We start from the raw sequence: 16,036 nt of genomic DNA, 5'->3' as shown, positions 1-16,036 counted from the left end.
CCCTTCTTCCCTCCTTCCTCCTAATCAAGGCAGAAATACATAGCCTGGAATGCTTTGATGTTCCTCTGCTTTACTTCTCATTATTTTGATCTTTTAACAATCCCTCCATTGGTACATGCTTGTAATATACATTTTCAGTGTTTATGCCTTCTGGCTTCAAAAGACTTTTCTACTTGATTTTCAGAAAATAAATGCTGTGTGTGGTACTAAGATGCTGCTATTTCTGCTCTGTTTATCAGATAGGAACAGTATAGAATAAAGCTAGAAAACATGCTTGATTCCCTGTACAGAGTAGAATACACTGTCCTATTTTTGAAGGAAATCAAATAATTATTTGACACAGACTTCATCATCTTTATTTTATGGAAAGTCTACAGAATGCTGAATTGCCTTTGGATAAAATGTCTCACTGTAGATTACTGTCAGGACAAATTCTCTTAAGAGTCTTCTCAATTTTGATGTTGCTGGCAATGAGTACAATGACTGAAAGGAGTTGGAGTCTCTCTTGCTATTAGTTAGCATCTATAAAGTAAGGTCAAGCTGATTCCCTGACTGCCTGTGAAATACTCTTACAACAGATACACACAAGGTGAAATTTGGGCCAGACTCAGTCTGAAATACAGCAGCACTGGTTTAGGGGCCTTCTGATATCTGCTGACATCTCCCATAAAAAAAAGAAGGGAAACCCACTGTCATGTGAGCAATGTGCCACTGGAGCATCAATCTTTCCCCCCCTTGTCATACCAACTAAGTCCTGAGTAAAGAAAAACTGGTTTACAAGAACAAGTTACCCAGAGATCAGTGGGATGTAAGGCAATACAAGGACTAATTGCTACTCCCAAACCATTACCTCACAACATTTTCTAGCTGCAGTCTTCAACACAGGCATTTACATAGACAACTCTGCCAAGTCACCAGGTTTTAGGAAAGCAGCTCAGAATGATTTCTATACACAGAGTTGAATTTAGTTCTCATAAATTAAGCTGCAGGAATCTCAAAGTCACAAAATGCTCAGAGTGATTTATGCATCACATCTCACACAGCCGCGTCTGCCCCTTCCCCTCTCCTGCTCAATTCCAATGGTTCCAAATCTCAATTTACTGAAAATCTGCCTGCGAAAGGACACCCTCCTTATTTCTGGTAGTACAGGAAAGGATAACAGTGCATTCATGCAGCTTTTCCAGCAGATTTTTTTTTTTAATTAATGTTTCCTCCTCCTCCATTTTTCCTTGTTTCTCCCTTTATGAAACATTATTACACATTTTTGCATGAAATAAATCTACTATCAAATCCAAAATTAAACCCTGGCTCTGGGAATAATTTAAAGGTAAAAGTCTAAAAGCAAACTGATAGAAATTAGATGCAAACAATCCATACTTATGTAGTAAAACATTCATACTGTGGTGATACATCCAAATTCCTGTGCACAGATGAGCATAGTTCACAAAGACCAAAAATAAGTCTCATAAATGCCTATCTTTTTCCAATGAATGAAAAATTAGTAATTTGGAAAATAAAATTCTCATCTATTCCATCGGCAAACAAGCTATTGGAATTACTTGAAAGTTCTGAAGCTTAAATTTGATCTCATTTCTTTGTCACTCTTCACAGTGGCAGAAAGCACTACTGAACAGAAAGAAAAGCAAGGATTACCTGTTAAAGATATTTTATTTTAGGAATCAGACAAAATCAATCTCGGGAGCTTGGGGATCAGAATGAAAATATAAGAAATAGAAGATTTAATGATGGACAATTTTTTATTTTTTTTTTTTTACAAAGGTATAATGCTACGAGCTTGTAGTCCATAAATTCTGCCTTCAGCACTCACCTCTGCAGCACTGCTTTCTGTCTTCCTACACAGTGTGACCACGGCACCTTTTTTTCTTTAATGAAAATTTCATTTTACTGCTTTCAGAGTATTTTCAAACTTAAACAACTTGAATTTTTAGGCCTATCATTCATTTGGAATATTCACAATCTGCAATTTGCAATTACTCAGATGTGTTACAGCTATACTCTCATTACATACCGTGGTAGTGAAAATAACGAAAACATCCAAGAGTATGCATTCCTGGTGGGGAGGCTGTCTGAAATGGCCCTCCTGGTTGACAGCAAACAGCTGACAACATAGTTATCAATGTCTTTCCTCAGCCAGTTACACAACCACCTCATTCTGTACTTCTCTAGGTCACACTGATTGCAGAACATTCTCAAATTTATACAACGTCAATCTTTGAACTTGAGTAGCATATGGAAGACTATCACTGGAGAGTGGACTCAATGTCTTCCTAAAGTCAAAGAAACATTATCTGTGCTGCCTTCCACCTACCTTATTGCGAATCCTCAGCAAACTGCTTTGTCAAGGAAAGAAATCAGATTATCAAGAACAAATAATAGTAAATCTATTCCATTTTGGTTGTTTCTTATCACCTTTCTACTCTCCATGTGTTTGTAAGCTGAAAATTGCATTATCAGTGACAAGAAAATAAAAATACAGATAACACGTACTGTCTGAATTTGCAGTAGGATGCAGAACAGCTACACTGGCAAAGCTGCAGAGATAACATCCTGGAAAGGCTACCTGCTGAACACTGATCACAGAAAGACTTCACAAACCTTTTCAAATATATCACTAACAAGACTCAACTCCTGTCCTTACCCTGTCCTCAGCTATTTGCTATCAGAGATATCGTGGGCAGGCAGGTGTTTTCCAGACGTTGCTGTCTGGCCAAGACTCAAGCTCTGTCTGCTGTGCTCCTGAGTCCACGCTCTCAGTCACATCTCTACAACCTCCAATGAGAATCATAAAATCACAGAATATCCCGAGCTGGAGGAGACTCAGGAGGACCACTGATCTCAACTCCTGGCTTCAAACACAATCGCCCCAAATCCAAACCCTATGGCTGAGAGCAGTCTTGAATTCCAGCAGCTTGGGACCATGACCACTGCCCTGCAGAGCCTGTTCCATGCCCCATCACCCTCTGGTGAAGAACCTTTTCATTATGCTCAACTGGTCCCACCCCTGGTACAGCTTCACGCCATTCCCTTGGGTCAATCAGTGTCAGTTTGCTAGACCAGCATCAGTAGAATAAGCACTAACAAACCCTCAGCATCACTAAGAATATGGCTCAAGGGACAAGCATCCTATCAGGCAGAGCTAACATTGGAGGGAACTACTGATCGCAGGTAAGCCACTATCAGCTGGACAGATTTATACACAGGCAGGACTCACACTGCAAACCACTGGTCATAAAACATCATCATCTAACTGAAGTAGTCCGTGTTTTTGCCACATTTGCCACCATAAATATATCCAGTGCAAACTTTGGGATATTGCATTGCCTCTAGCCTGTAAATTATAAAAAGATTCCAATAAGTACCTCCTGAAATTGGTATTTTTACAGCAGACACACCAGAGGTGGAATTTGAGCCAGACCCAGACTGAAATATAGTGGCACTGGTTTAGGTATCTTCTGATGTCTGCTGACATCTCTCATATAAAAAGGAGGGAAGTCCACTACCATGTGAACAGAGAATAAGAGCTGCTGGGTGACTATCCTTACTTCTTATTATTTTCATCTTTTAACAATCCCTCCATTGGTACATGCTTGTAATACACATTTTCAGCGTTTATGCCTACTGGCTTCAAAAGACTTTTCTACTGGAAAATAAGCAAAAAAATGGTAATAGTGATGTTTTTTGATGGCACATGTCATTATGAACAGGTTACCATAAAATAATTTCAATAGAAACAACAATAATGTATGTGGCCCAAACTTTGGTTCCAGACTGATCACACAGTAAATAATATATCTAAAGAATGCCTCTTTAAAATGGTCTTGCAGGTACAATGCATACAGACAACACCAAAATTAATACTTTCATCTTATTAGGTATAGCACCAATGGTGACTTAGTCACTAACTTATTACAAACACTGTTTGCAATCCCGGTTTCATCTATTCCATATATAAAATTTATATTCTCTGCATATAGACACACCAGTAAAAAATTCATGGCAGACTATTACCCTTTTTTTTTTTTCTCCTAATGATAAGCCCTCCATCTGCATCTTAGTCTAAAACCCCTCATCTGCAATATTCCGACAGCTACAGCAGAAGGAGAGCAGAATCTTAAACTCTTAGAGTCCAGTGCTTTCTTCATTCTATTTTTTCCACTGTCAATTCATATATCAACTTCTGCACAGAAATGGATTATATCTCTATCACCAACTCTCTTAGCAAATTCCACATGGTATGAATTTATAACCTGTATAATGGATGAAAGAAATAGATCATATATGGTCTAATAGTACAACATGCTAAAAAAAATGTTCTACTAAGATGCACAAGGAGGCAATCTAGTATTGATCCACCCCAAGACCTCAGGTGAGCCAAGGAGTGAGCACTTCTTTCAAAGCAGAGAAGTAGTTTCTCATTACTGCATTGGTGGCTTTCTTGTTTGCCTGTATGTAAGTCAGTATATTATTCTCCTAGAGAATTTGCTGCTTTGTGTCACAGCATTTCTGTGTGCTTCTGATGGGGAGGTACAGCTCTGAGATGGACTCACTGCTGCTGTTAATGAGCGGAGATATGGTCAAATCCCTCAAATGAATCACAGCTGAGATGCAGCAGGAGCAGAAGAAAATAAGCTATGACATGTTCCATTGCTGCAGTGTCTCCCTGCTTTTACAAAGTAACTACTCTTTACATAACAATGTTGTCAGGTATTTCCAAGACTAGATTTTTAAGTGGTACCTCATTAGATCAGTCTGGTCTTTAATGCGTGTCTATTTATTTGTCCAATGGCTTTTGAAGCAGCTTTCAAAGGCATTTGCTTAAAGCCTGCTTTCCATCCACTAATTAAATGTTAACAATCCCTTGTAATGAGCAACACATTTTTTTCCTCCCCAAAAATGTAAATGTCTAAGATGGCAGATCATGTCAGCACTGAAGGGAGAGGTCATTTCAGAAGGATCTTCCATCACAAACATCAGAGAACAGTAAAGTCACTGAAGGGCATCTGAAGCAGAAGCAATTTTCTCACATTCTTGACACCTTCTAGTAAATTAGTCACTTGTCGAGGAAAATGACAGCTATATAGCAATAGAAAAGCTCATAAAGCTCTTCATTTATTGTTAGAAATGTTGCCTACGTTACTGTCAAGCAACAGTAATATCCCCACACTGTTTTATCCTCGAGTCCCTGTTTTAGGTGGTTTGTTGGTTTTTGTTTTTTCAAATGATGCCTTAATGAAGTTTAAATAACATTTATATTTCTTAGCTCTAAATATTTCTTTCCTCTAAACTGCATGCTTGCTTTCTGAACATGTAAGTCTACTACAGGTGATACACTAAATTAAAGGCCACTGTAATTAGTACAATGCAATTCCAAGATAAAGCTGTAAAAACTGCAGCTTCAGAGGGTCACCATCTTTTTGGCTATTCTGCTCATTACTGAGATAAACCCTGATATCTTCAGCATGTTACATGTGCATAAGTGACAACACTCATGGAATAAGATTTACAAGTATCTATCTCAGAATCTATTCTAAGAACAGAGCTTGAAAGTCATTTCAGACACCATTTCCCCTCAGCATATTTATAGTTTTAAGTATTCTAAAACACATTCTAAGCATATACACATAAACACACTTTCTATCTTCTTTCTATCTTTAGAAAAACTTCATATTAATTCGGTGCCCTTGTATCTGGCCGACCACAACAGTCATGGAAAACTGAAATCCTCTTATTCAAATGACAGTCAAAACATGGACAGAGAAAGAAAAAACACATTCTAAAAATGGATGCTATAATAATGTTGATTATTTTCAGTCAATAAGATAACAGTTGCTACTCTGCAAAAAAAAAAAAAAAAAAAAAAAGGCCAATTTGTGCAAATATTCTTTGGAGAATTTGGAGCCACTTTTTGGCTGAAGACACTGACATACTTTACAGGCCAATTCTTGCACATATTAGTGCTGTTATCTCAAGTGCAAACTCAGACAGGATGCACGAATGTTGCAGGAAAGCATATATCTGTAACATCAACACCTGGAGACGTTACACTAACGGTACCGTTTTCTCTCAAAAGATTTCCTTAGACTCATCCAATCAGACAATACAATTTAGAATGGAAGGGACTTCTGGAAGTTCCATGCCTTCTCAAAGCAGGACATATCTAAAAGTTAGAAAAGGTGGCCTTATACAGTTGAATTTTAAGTATTTCTAATGAATCTAGAGCCTTCCCAGGTGATCTGGAAATTCTGTTGCTATGACCTACAACTGTTACACTCTGCCTCTCCGCAATGGATGCACCTCCTTCCCCACACACCCGATTTCAGGCTGAATAGAGCCAAGTATACAGCCTCGTCTCATGCTTTATTTCAAAAAACCTCCAAAGGCCACCTTCATAGTGAAGAAGGATAAATTCACAAGTCCTCTAGTGGTGATGTCTACATGCTAGAAGAGATCCTGCAACTTCTGTAAGTGGGTTGCCACGCTTGGCTAAACGATTACGCAGTGACAGTTTGGTAACAGCACATCTTTGCACATGCTAGCTGCTCTTCAAGAGCTCATGAAGCAAGATGAGGTGCAAATATCAGATTTTTGGAAGCTTCCCTTACTTTTATAGATAATTACTGAAAATCTACCAGCTTGATTTTCAGAAGCAACTCCAACAGGTAGCTGGGTTTCAGCTGCCTTTGCTCACATTTGTAGGCAGCACCCTGTAAATTCTGCCTGCATTCCATTTGAGAATTCATTTTCCTGAAACTCCACTCATCTTCAACACTGCCAATTTGTACCATCACATCATGTAACTGCCAAAATCAGAGCTGTTGTGAAAATCATAGATAATTATGGAAAGTGAACCTGGCACCAAAGCAAATTCTGCTTGAACCCACCAAGCTGTGAGACTCCTTTCACATGACTATCACAAAGCAGTACGTAGCCTATTTAATTGTTGGAGAGCTCTCCACAGAGCAGAAATAAGCATGATGCTCTCCTATTATACTTCAAATCCTGTCAGAGTAAGATGAGTAAAAAGTTCATACAACTACTGGAGCATAAAGATTGCCCTTCCTTCACACAGAGATCCAGGAATACATTTTAGGACGTCTCAATTTACAGAGCTCTCTTTGAAAACTTGTGAAAAGGCTTGTGGTCAAAACCTAAAGGTATTTACTTCTTTTAGTTTAAAACATTTCTTCTTTCAGATGCAGCTCACATACTGCCAGAGCTTTTCTTTCTTTCCCTTTGTTTCCAGATTATGTAAGAAAATCAGCTCATCTTTAAAGAACAGTTTCTAACCTTGCGAAGGAGTAAATTACTATGTCAAATTTCTTCAGTTAGCATACCTGTATAGTAATCTTTTTTCAATAAAAATAACCTTTTGTTAAAGGTTTTATTAGATTTCTCAACAGACTGATAGCAGACACATCTCAAGCCATCTGCAGGAACTGCTACAGACTCTGATCACATACTCAGAACAATGAAATTCTTTTTAACACTTCTGTTCAGACAACTGGATCACTGTATTTTCCAAGTGCTTAAGCACACAAAGGGCAGGAGCCCAAAGCCTTTGCCAATGCTGAATTTCTCAAACAGTCTTGATAAAAGCAGGCCTCAGGCAAATTATTAGTAAAATTTAAAATTACAAGGAACTTATCCTTTCCATTTTTAGCACCAAGAAGCAATTACTTTACAGAGAACTATGGATATGGCTCTTTCTAAGGCAATGTGCTTCATCCTTAAGCAGAAGGAGAGGTTACCCTAAGGATACTTGAACGCCAAGCATAAATCTGTTCCTATACTCCAAGCACACTATCATGTTGCTGGTATTTTGACTTTCGATGAAGCAGAAAAACCATACAGTGGATCCACTTCCCAAAACTTTTCATTTTACACCTGAAGTGCTTTAGCCACTGTTTCCAAATTGGCTACTCTAAAAGAATAAAGACTCTGTTAAATATCATCCTCCATCACCTCAGGTACTTGCAGATCACATGGAGAAAGCTTACCCCTTGACTGCAAACCATGTCCACATGCCTCGTTATGTCCCAGCACATTCTGTCTCACTGACTCTGGCACGAGTACACAATGACTCCATTGATGGGTCTTCCACCTGTGAGAAGAAAATGTTAATGACTAAGTGGCTAAAGCTGGAAAATAATATTCCCAGAAAAGAATTTCAGAAAGCTGAGATGGAAATGATGATATACTACAAAGACCTGAGGAAAAATAGCCAGAAAGTTGTAATCACTCCTGAAATATGCATTACGAACTGAAATTCAGATGTAGGGTTCACCCTCATTTCATTCTCCAACCATACTTCCCTCCCTGACTTTTCTAGGGCACCATTCAATGTCACAAAATAAAACAGCAAACAGTTTCAGCGTGCTTTGAAATCAGGCTCCTCTCCCAGAATCTTGTTCTCATGCACCATCTGCTTTGCATGCTATGATGTGCGTCAACCAAGAATGCAAGACAGTGGCTTTCCACAGTGCTGTGCAGAACAGGGCCATGTAGCACAGAATGTTTCGACTCCTGCTCTGTCCCAGCATTCAGCTGCCTGCTCTGCTCTGAGACCAGGGTGTGCAGTTTGAAGATTTGCAAAGATATAATATGGCTATATTTACTAACATTCTATAACAGATGGGTCAGAGAATTTTAATGAAGAGTGGTGAGTAATTGTCCTATTGTACTATTTGTCTAATCAGAAATTTAAAGTGCACATTTATTCACTGGAGTGAGAGCATCAGGGGAGAAGACAGTGTTTCTGCAGTAAGCATACAATTATGATTAAGGCAGCTGAGTGCCTGCAGTATCAAAATAGCTTGCATTGATTTTTAGATACACTGAGGAGAGAGTTCCCAGTAGAACCTTCCTTAAACACCTCCAATCCTGAATTTACCATTTTTAGGAGCTATTGGTGCACATTCTGATGAAATCAGATCATCTGAAATCTCCAATTTGAACTCTTCTACGTTTAGCAAAACTTACTGTTCATATATTGTTTGTTTACTGACTCCATTTTTCAGTTTCACGTCATTTTCTTGCGAAAATTGTGCTGGATGATCCCACAGGATTAATTTCTGAAGAAATGGAAGCCCACTAGAAAGAGACTGATTCAAAGCTAACACTGTTACCTATAAACTGGACAGATGGGAATGTCTTCACATTCTCTTTCCTCATACAAGGTGTCTGGGCATGCCTGTCCCCCATTGGCAGCATCCTGAATGATAATCCTGTACCGAGACTGCTTAACTGCTGTGGCATTGCCTGTAAAACACAGAAAAATGCTTTCCAGACACAGTTGGTACGCTGAGTTAGTCATCTTGCTGTTTTGGTTCAAGATTTCTCATGTTACATTTACATTGTGAAATTGTGAATCCTCATAAAGAAGGGGTGGCTGCTGCATTGAGCCAAAAACTACCATTATTTTCTTTAAAATTACAAGCAGTTCAGAAGAGTAGCATCATAAATCCATAGTTTGAGACATACTTAAAAATGGCTTTTTTACAGAACATCACAGCAGTCAAGAAAATATGTACAAGTAAATGCTAAAACATCTGAGCAGGAAAAAAGAAAATAAAAAAAAAAAAAAGCAACTGTTACAATGGAAGATTTTGTATCCTGGTGGTCTCAGGCTACTGCCAGTAAGCCATCTGTACTAATCTAGGAGTTACAGATGGTGTCTTCCTGATAAGAAAGCCATCACAACCAATGGAGGCTAATTCTCTCCTTAGCCTGAGTACACACAAGCTCAATGAACCTGGAAACACAGCTCACAATGTATGTATGGCACACAACGCAGCACAGGAGACAGGACTTGCACTAGTCAGAATTGGGAAGCTGAAACTGAGAGCTGGTGTAACTGTTGTGCATGGCAGCAATTGGGGAAAAACGAAAAAAAAGGTTCTTAATAAAATATTAATATAATTTTAATAATTCTAGAGCAGGAAAACCCATCCTATGATTGACAGTGGACTTCATAAAACTTGTGGAAAGTGGTGAATAACAGAATTATTTTTCCAGCTCAAGATAAGGGCAAGGCTGCAGTAGCAAATCTCAGAGATTCCTACATCACTTAATATCTTGTAGTTGTCCTTCGCCTTAGAACCACCCATTAATGGTATCAACGCAAACAATCAAGTTTTTCAGATAAATATAAAATAGAGTAGGGACAAGAACAATTTTCTGTAGGACTCTCCTTGGTTCCTATTCTAGTTTGATTGTGAATAGTTTGGAATCTTCAACCAACTGATTGGAAGCAGCAACTGCAAAGGACCAGGGCATTCTGATGGACAAGTCAACCAGGAGGCAGCCATGCACTACAGCAAAGCAGGGTGAAGGAAAGGGAGGCTTTGCCTCTGCTGGACCCTGGTGAGCCATCTTGGGGCTGTGTCCAGTTCTGGGCTCGACAGGACAGGGAGGACAGAACACTGAGCAAGTTCATTGAACAGACATAAAGATAATTTAGGCACTGAAGTGTCTGACACATAGAAAAAGCAAGCAGAGCTGGAACTGCTCACCTGGAGAGAAGAAAGTTTGAGGATTGTATCAGTATACTTGACCAGGGGCCATAAAGGAGATGGAGTAACACTTTTCACAGTGATATTCACTAAGACATTTTTCAAGGAGCTCAGTATGCATTTACAATGATTTAATTCAAGCCACTCGTTCCTCATCTTTCTGATAAAAGTTTCATGTGTCAAAAATCTACCACTTCCCTTAATTAGAGCGGCTATGCTGTCAAAAGAGGAGATTAAATTTACGGGGCATGATTTGTTCTCAACAAATCCATACTGACCAGTTTATCATAATCTTATTCTTAAGACACTTATATTTCAAGTAATAGCTACTTCTCATGCTTCTACGTAATGAAGTTAGGATGAGTGATCTATAATTTCCTTGACCTTTCTTTTGAGTTTTGTTGGTTTTTTTTTATTCTTGGGGTTTTATTTAGTTCTTTAGGACTTAGCAATTTCTCACACAGAAGGCAACCACGAGATGCTCTGGCATTGCTTCCTTTTCTATTCATACAGCCCTACCGACATGGAAACAGATGATTCATTGAAATATTTATTCTTCAGTCCATTCCTCTCCTGACAGCAGACGGGAAGCAACAGCAGCACAGTACATTCGCCAGTAAGTATTGGACATATCTTCCATCCAGCTTCCACTTACTTCCAATCCATTTCTGTTACTCAATCCACTTTCCTATTGGCTAAAACTTAATTTGCATTCTTGATATCATACTTTCAGGCACTCCTTTAAATTTACCTTCAGTTACATACTTGTTTCTAATTTCTGCAAAACAATTTGGAAATAAAAAGATTTTGAACAATTCTGATGAAAAGATAAAAACAGCCATGTTTGATGTTTTCCATGTTTGAAGCTGCTGGCCCTACTAGCTACTAGTAGGATATTTATTTGGGATAGAAAGTGAAAAAAGTAGAGTGCTGTTGGGTTCCAGCCTTTTGTACAGTCTTCCTTGGTAGATTCCATACCTTCCACACTCCTGCTTGCATGCAACATGTTCACCAGAGGTGCAGCTATCTATTTGCTGCATTTGTTGAAATATGTAGCAGAAATGTCTTTCTGCTACTGCTATTTTTTCCCTTCTCCTAAGAATCATGAACTTTATCTCTTTCTTTGTGATGATTTTCTAATTCAAATTGTCTACCACCATTAGAATCTTAGCCATTTTCTTCCTATTAATCAGAATCAAAACTAAATGAGCTTCCCACAGTAATTTTCTCCACCTCAAGAAACTAAATTATCCTCAACATTTATTGCACATTACTCAAACCCCATCTTCAAAATTGAATTTCCTCATTGGCTTTTTTACAGGATTCCTTACAAATGTTACTGAATGTAATTTTTATACCTCATTTAAGATTGTTACAGCTTGATTTTCCAAGGTATTAACATTATATAGGACTGTTCATGTAAAGGTAAACTTCAGCTGACTTCAAGTAAGTTATGACCGTTTGCCATTCTGAAAAATCAAGTCCCAGGATCGCAAGACAAATTCCATGCCGTCAACTCCGCAACTCAGAAAATGCTATTTGAGAATTCTGGGAGTGTCTTACCTTGCTTCTATTCCCACCCACCTGTCCCATCTCCAGTCTTCTCTCTTTACCCACAGATTCATACAACTGCTATCAATCCATTCCTTTCATTCCTCTTTTGCCCTCACATCTTTGCTTTCTCTCCATTTGACCCCCACAGCTTCGCTGGCACTCTGCTCAGGGCTAGTAAACGTGGATTACTGTCAGATGAGGGACAAACTTCTTGCTCACTACTCTAAAGCCCAGCTTTATCTTGATAAAATCGCTGTCGCAGCTTTTACAGAAAGCATTCAGCTTCATCTTTTGTGCTTCTGACACTGGAGAGAAGGGCACAGACTGGTCAGCAAAAGACTCTACAAGCACACAAATAACAGGGACAGATCCTCTAAGATTTCAATCACCAAAATCAGAGCTGTCTCCAGTATTGTTGTGCACATAAGAGTTTCGAAAGCCTAAGTTTAAGCTTGACCATCTCTGGTTGTTTTATGAAATCTGATAGTGGCAAATCCTTGAGAGAAACTGACACAAGATAAAAGCCATTGGAATTTCTAAATGAGGGAACCAACTTTAATGTTTCAAATATGTTTTAAGTCAAGGAAACTGGATAGTTACTGTCTAAAACTTTGTGTAAACTAGTGCACATGAAACATCATTAAGCAACAATGAAATTGCTGACCTTCACTCTGGGTAACCAATGTAAAGAAGTACTCACGTCGCCATCTATTTATTGAGACTTTTGTTTTGATCTCATTTTAAAGCTATGCTGACAGAACAGAGAGCACATCACCCATGCTAAAAGCAGATACCTCTCTATTCACCATCACATACAAAAAAAAACATTGCTCATTCAAACCATTTCATTTTCCAAAACCTCCATGCCGGTTCTCTGAATCTTGCTTCAATTCATCCTCAAAGACCCATTAAAAGAGATAGATTATAGGGGAGTGTGGTAGACAGTTGTCACCTTTAAGTATCTGAAATGGCAGAGAATCAATAACTCGCAACAACCTCTGTGTTCCTGACTCACCAACAGGTGTTTTGATTCAATTGCACTTCTTTTGTGAATTATGTCGTCCGTCCATCTGTTATTGCCCTACGTTCACTGCTGTCTACACTTCTGAGGTATGAGATAATTCTTTGCCAGAAGACAGCCTCTTGTCTGATGACATTTAAATGTAGGGAAAATGTCAGCTTTTTACTGTTAGATAGTAAAGTTGGATGCACTTTCTCAGATAAACTACAAACAGCTTAACTGGTAAAGTTCTGTGTAAACCTGATTTAGTGGCTGCATGTTTGTCTAAGCTCTCATCTTCTGCTGGTATACATTTAATTTTAAATCTGTCAGGCAATACCTGCTTCTGCTTGATTTGCTTAGTAATTCACCATCTGTATATTGTTTTCATTAAATATAACTTTCCTACAAAGCAACAAAACCCTGAACGACTCCCATACACATTGCGTTTTTGAAATTTCATTATCACGCTGAGGTTTTAATTGTGCAATGCAAATTAAGAAAAACTTGCAGTGCAGCCGTATCAATAACAGATCTAGCAGAAAGCAAACTCCCCCATCTAAGAAGTTTTAATTTAGAATTATATTAAAATGATAACACTGCCAAGGAGGTTAAATAATTAATTTCTTCTCATTTTAATTGTAGACTATTATTTAATAAACAAAGTAATTTACCAGGTAATTTATTCTACTTCTTCATAGGCAGCTCATTTAAAATCTAAAAATAAATTGCTAATTAAAACAGGATTCACTGTTTTAGAAAGAACTCATTTTCCTATAAAATCTTACAAGGACTATGATAGAGCATCCACTGAGAATCTTTGAAGGGCAAAGAAGCTGCCAAAAAAAAGGAAATATTCTGGTAACTATGAAGTCTTTCATCTCAACAGTTAATGAAACACGTAATTTTCTCACAAAAGCCAACACTAGATCATTATAAAGAATCTTCACTAAACATCTAGTATACAAAAGCTAACCAACTAGATCAGAGAAACATATGGTCCTTAGAAAACCACAAAGGGTTATCTACACAGCCCTGTGCATACATTCAGATTGGAAATAAATTTCATACAACACAGCACTTCCACATACAACAGAGGATCCTTGGACTTTCATCTTTGAAGTTTCTCCCTCAATGCATGGGATGCTGAATCTCAAGCTCTTTCATGACCCTCCTGTAGGCATTAGGTAGAAGGACAACATGGTGGGAAGATGCACAATGAGAAAAAGGTTTTGGGTCTTTGCAGATCTGACAACTTGTAGCCTTCCCTGCCCATTGGTATCTGCATTTCCCACTTCACCAGTAGCAGCACCAGCAGCCTGAGTCTCTGCCTGAGACCCTCAACACCTGGTAGGAGCCTTTGCTGGGAAGAGTGCAGAGTTGCCAAAGTCTCAGCAGTAACTGGGAGAGGTGAAGGCACATGGCATGCACAGAGGACATCTGGAAAGCCCTCAGGGGGATCCTCGTGCCCCTCCATCCTTTTCTCATGGCTATGGATGTAATCAATTGCCCAAAATTCTGTTCTCCTTTTATAGGCTTACCAGGCTGACATGCTGTTGGGCAGCGAGTCCACTCACTGAAAGGCGTAACGATGCAGTCCTTCTTGCAGGGCAGGAGACATGGTCGCATAGTCTCAGGTCTGGTGGAATCTGGACATCTGTAAGTACAAATGCAGAGATACTATTTCCTCAACAAACAACAGATCTGTAGGGAAATGTTCAGCTCATAAGACTCTCACAGTGCTGTGAGCCTGATGCCACACCACAGGAATCTCTCCTGCTCACAGCAAGTCTCATTTCCATTCCACTTTGCACGCCTGTAACCAAACCAAAGTTAGAACACGTGCACGGATTTTTAAAAATATTGAGTTTGGCCTGATGACTACAGAGTAAATGTAACACTATCTGCTGCCTAAAACACAATGCTCACTGGAGCAAAACAGATATAGTTATTACCAAACTGAGTCTGTAAGGTAATCCTGTTTAACATGACATACAACAGCCTTCTATTCACTTGCAACTGTGTGTAAGGACTGATGAGATATTCTCCTACATTCAAACCACTAGGAAATTCAAAAGCAGCTTGAAGCCATCTTTGTGCCCCTTCCCAAGGTGCAGAAAGAGCTTGTAGGACAGAAGCTGGGGAAAGTTGTACTACACAGTATGGGAAAAGAAATCTGATTTTTTTTTTTTTTGCATCAATTTTTAACTCTGAAATGAAAAACATGTGATGTATATTCTAATAAATGCTTCAGACACAGACAATCAATATTTAAAAACAAAAAGGTGGAAAAAGCACAACTTTATGGGAATGAGCACATCATGCGTTTCAAGTAGGGGATCAGAAAGGGAATTACTCTTTTCTAATTTTCATTAATTTGTAGTAGAAAGATCACTCAAAAATACTTAGGAACACAGGCAATCTAAAATGATCAGAACTGAAAGAACATGCCATTAAATCGCTCTAGGAAAGAAAATAAACCTTGCAGTCATGATTCTACTACTGAGATGGTAATAGGATACTGAAAGGTATAATTTAGAAGAAAATAAAGAGACATTCGTCCTCATTAAGCGTAACTATTCTAGGGGGCAGAATTCTGTTATCCAACCAGTAAGGTGCTGAAATATTTTTACGCTGAAATTCTAGCTTTACTCAACATTCTGTGCCTCGCAACTGCCTTAAATTGCTGCGTAGGTTTTTATCATGAGATTGGGAAAAACGCAGCCCAACGGCACACAAAGGTTATTAATTCCCATAATGTAGCCCATTTCTGAAGCCACATTAACGGCGGGCTTTCGCAGCAGCAGTTCCAAATGCAATATTACTTTGGGTCAGTTTTCATCAACTCAGACATAAACCATGTCAGTGGAACATCCACTTCCCCTCAGACAGCCTCAAAAAGTGGAGAGGGGAAAACCTATTTTAGACATTATATAGCTCTACAAACAAT

At 38.7% G+C, this 16,036-nt stretch overlaps 1 protein-coding gene across 1 annotated transcript in view; it reads right to left on the bottom strand.

The window, feature by feature from the left end:
- Positions 1–16,036, bottom strand: part of THSD7B (thrombospondin type 1 domain containing 7B) — a 244,865-nt gene that overhangs the window by 117,724 nt on the left and 111,105 nt on the right. The window contains exons 10-12 of the mRNA XM_042827458.1: positions 14,628–14,743; positions 9,147–9,279; positions 8,019–8,122 (exon numbers count right to left, since the gene is read on the bottom strand). Of these exons, the coding sequence (XP_042683392.1) occupies positions 8,019–8,122; positions 9,147–9,279; positions 14,628–14,743 (353 nt within the window). The remainder of the gene's footprint in view (positions 1–8,018; positions 8,123–9,146; positions 9,280–14,627; positions 14,744–16,036) is intronic.

This window comes from Centrocercus urophasianus, unplaced genomic scaffold (assembly GCF_019232065.1).
Source record: "Centrocercus urophasianus isolate 14NV4802_14NV808 unplaced genomic scaffold, USGS_Curo_1.0 seq_28, whole genome shotgun sequence".
Classification (NCBI taxonomy): domain Eukaryota; kingdom Metazoa; phylum Chordata; class Aves; order Galliformes; family Phasianidae; genus Centrocercus; species Centrocercus urophasianus.
The sequence above is the reverse complement of the archived record's forward strand: the minus strand, read 5'-3'. Positions and strand labels throughout refer to the sequence as shown.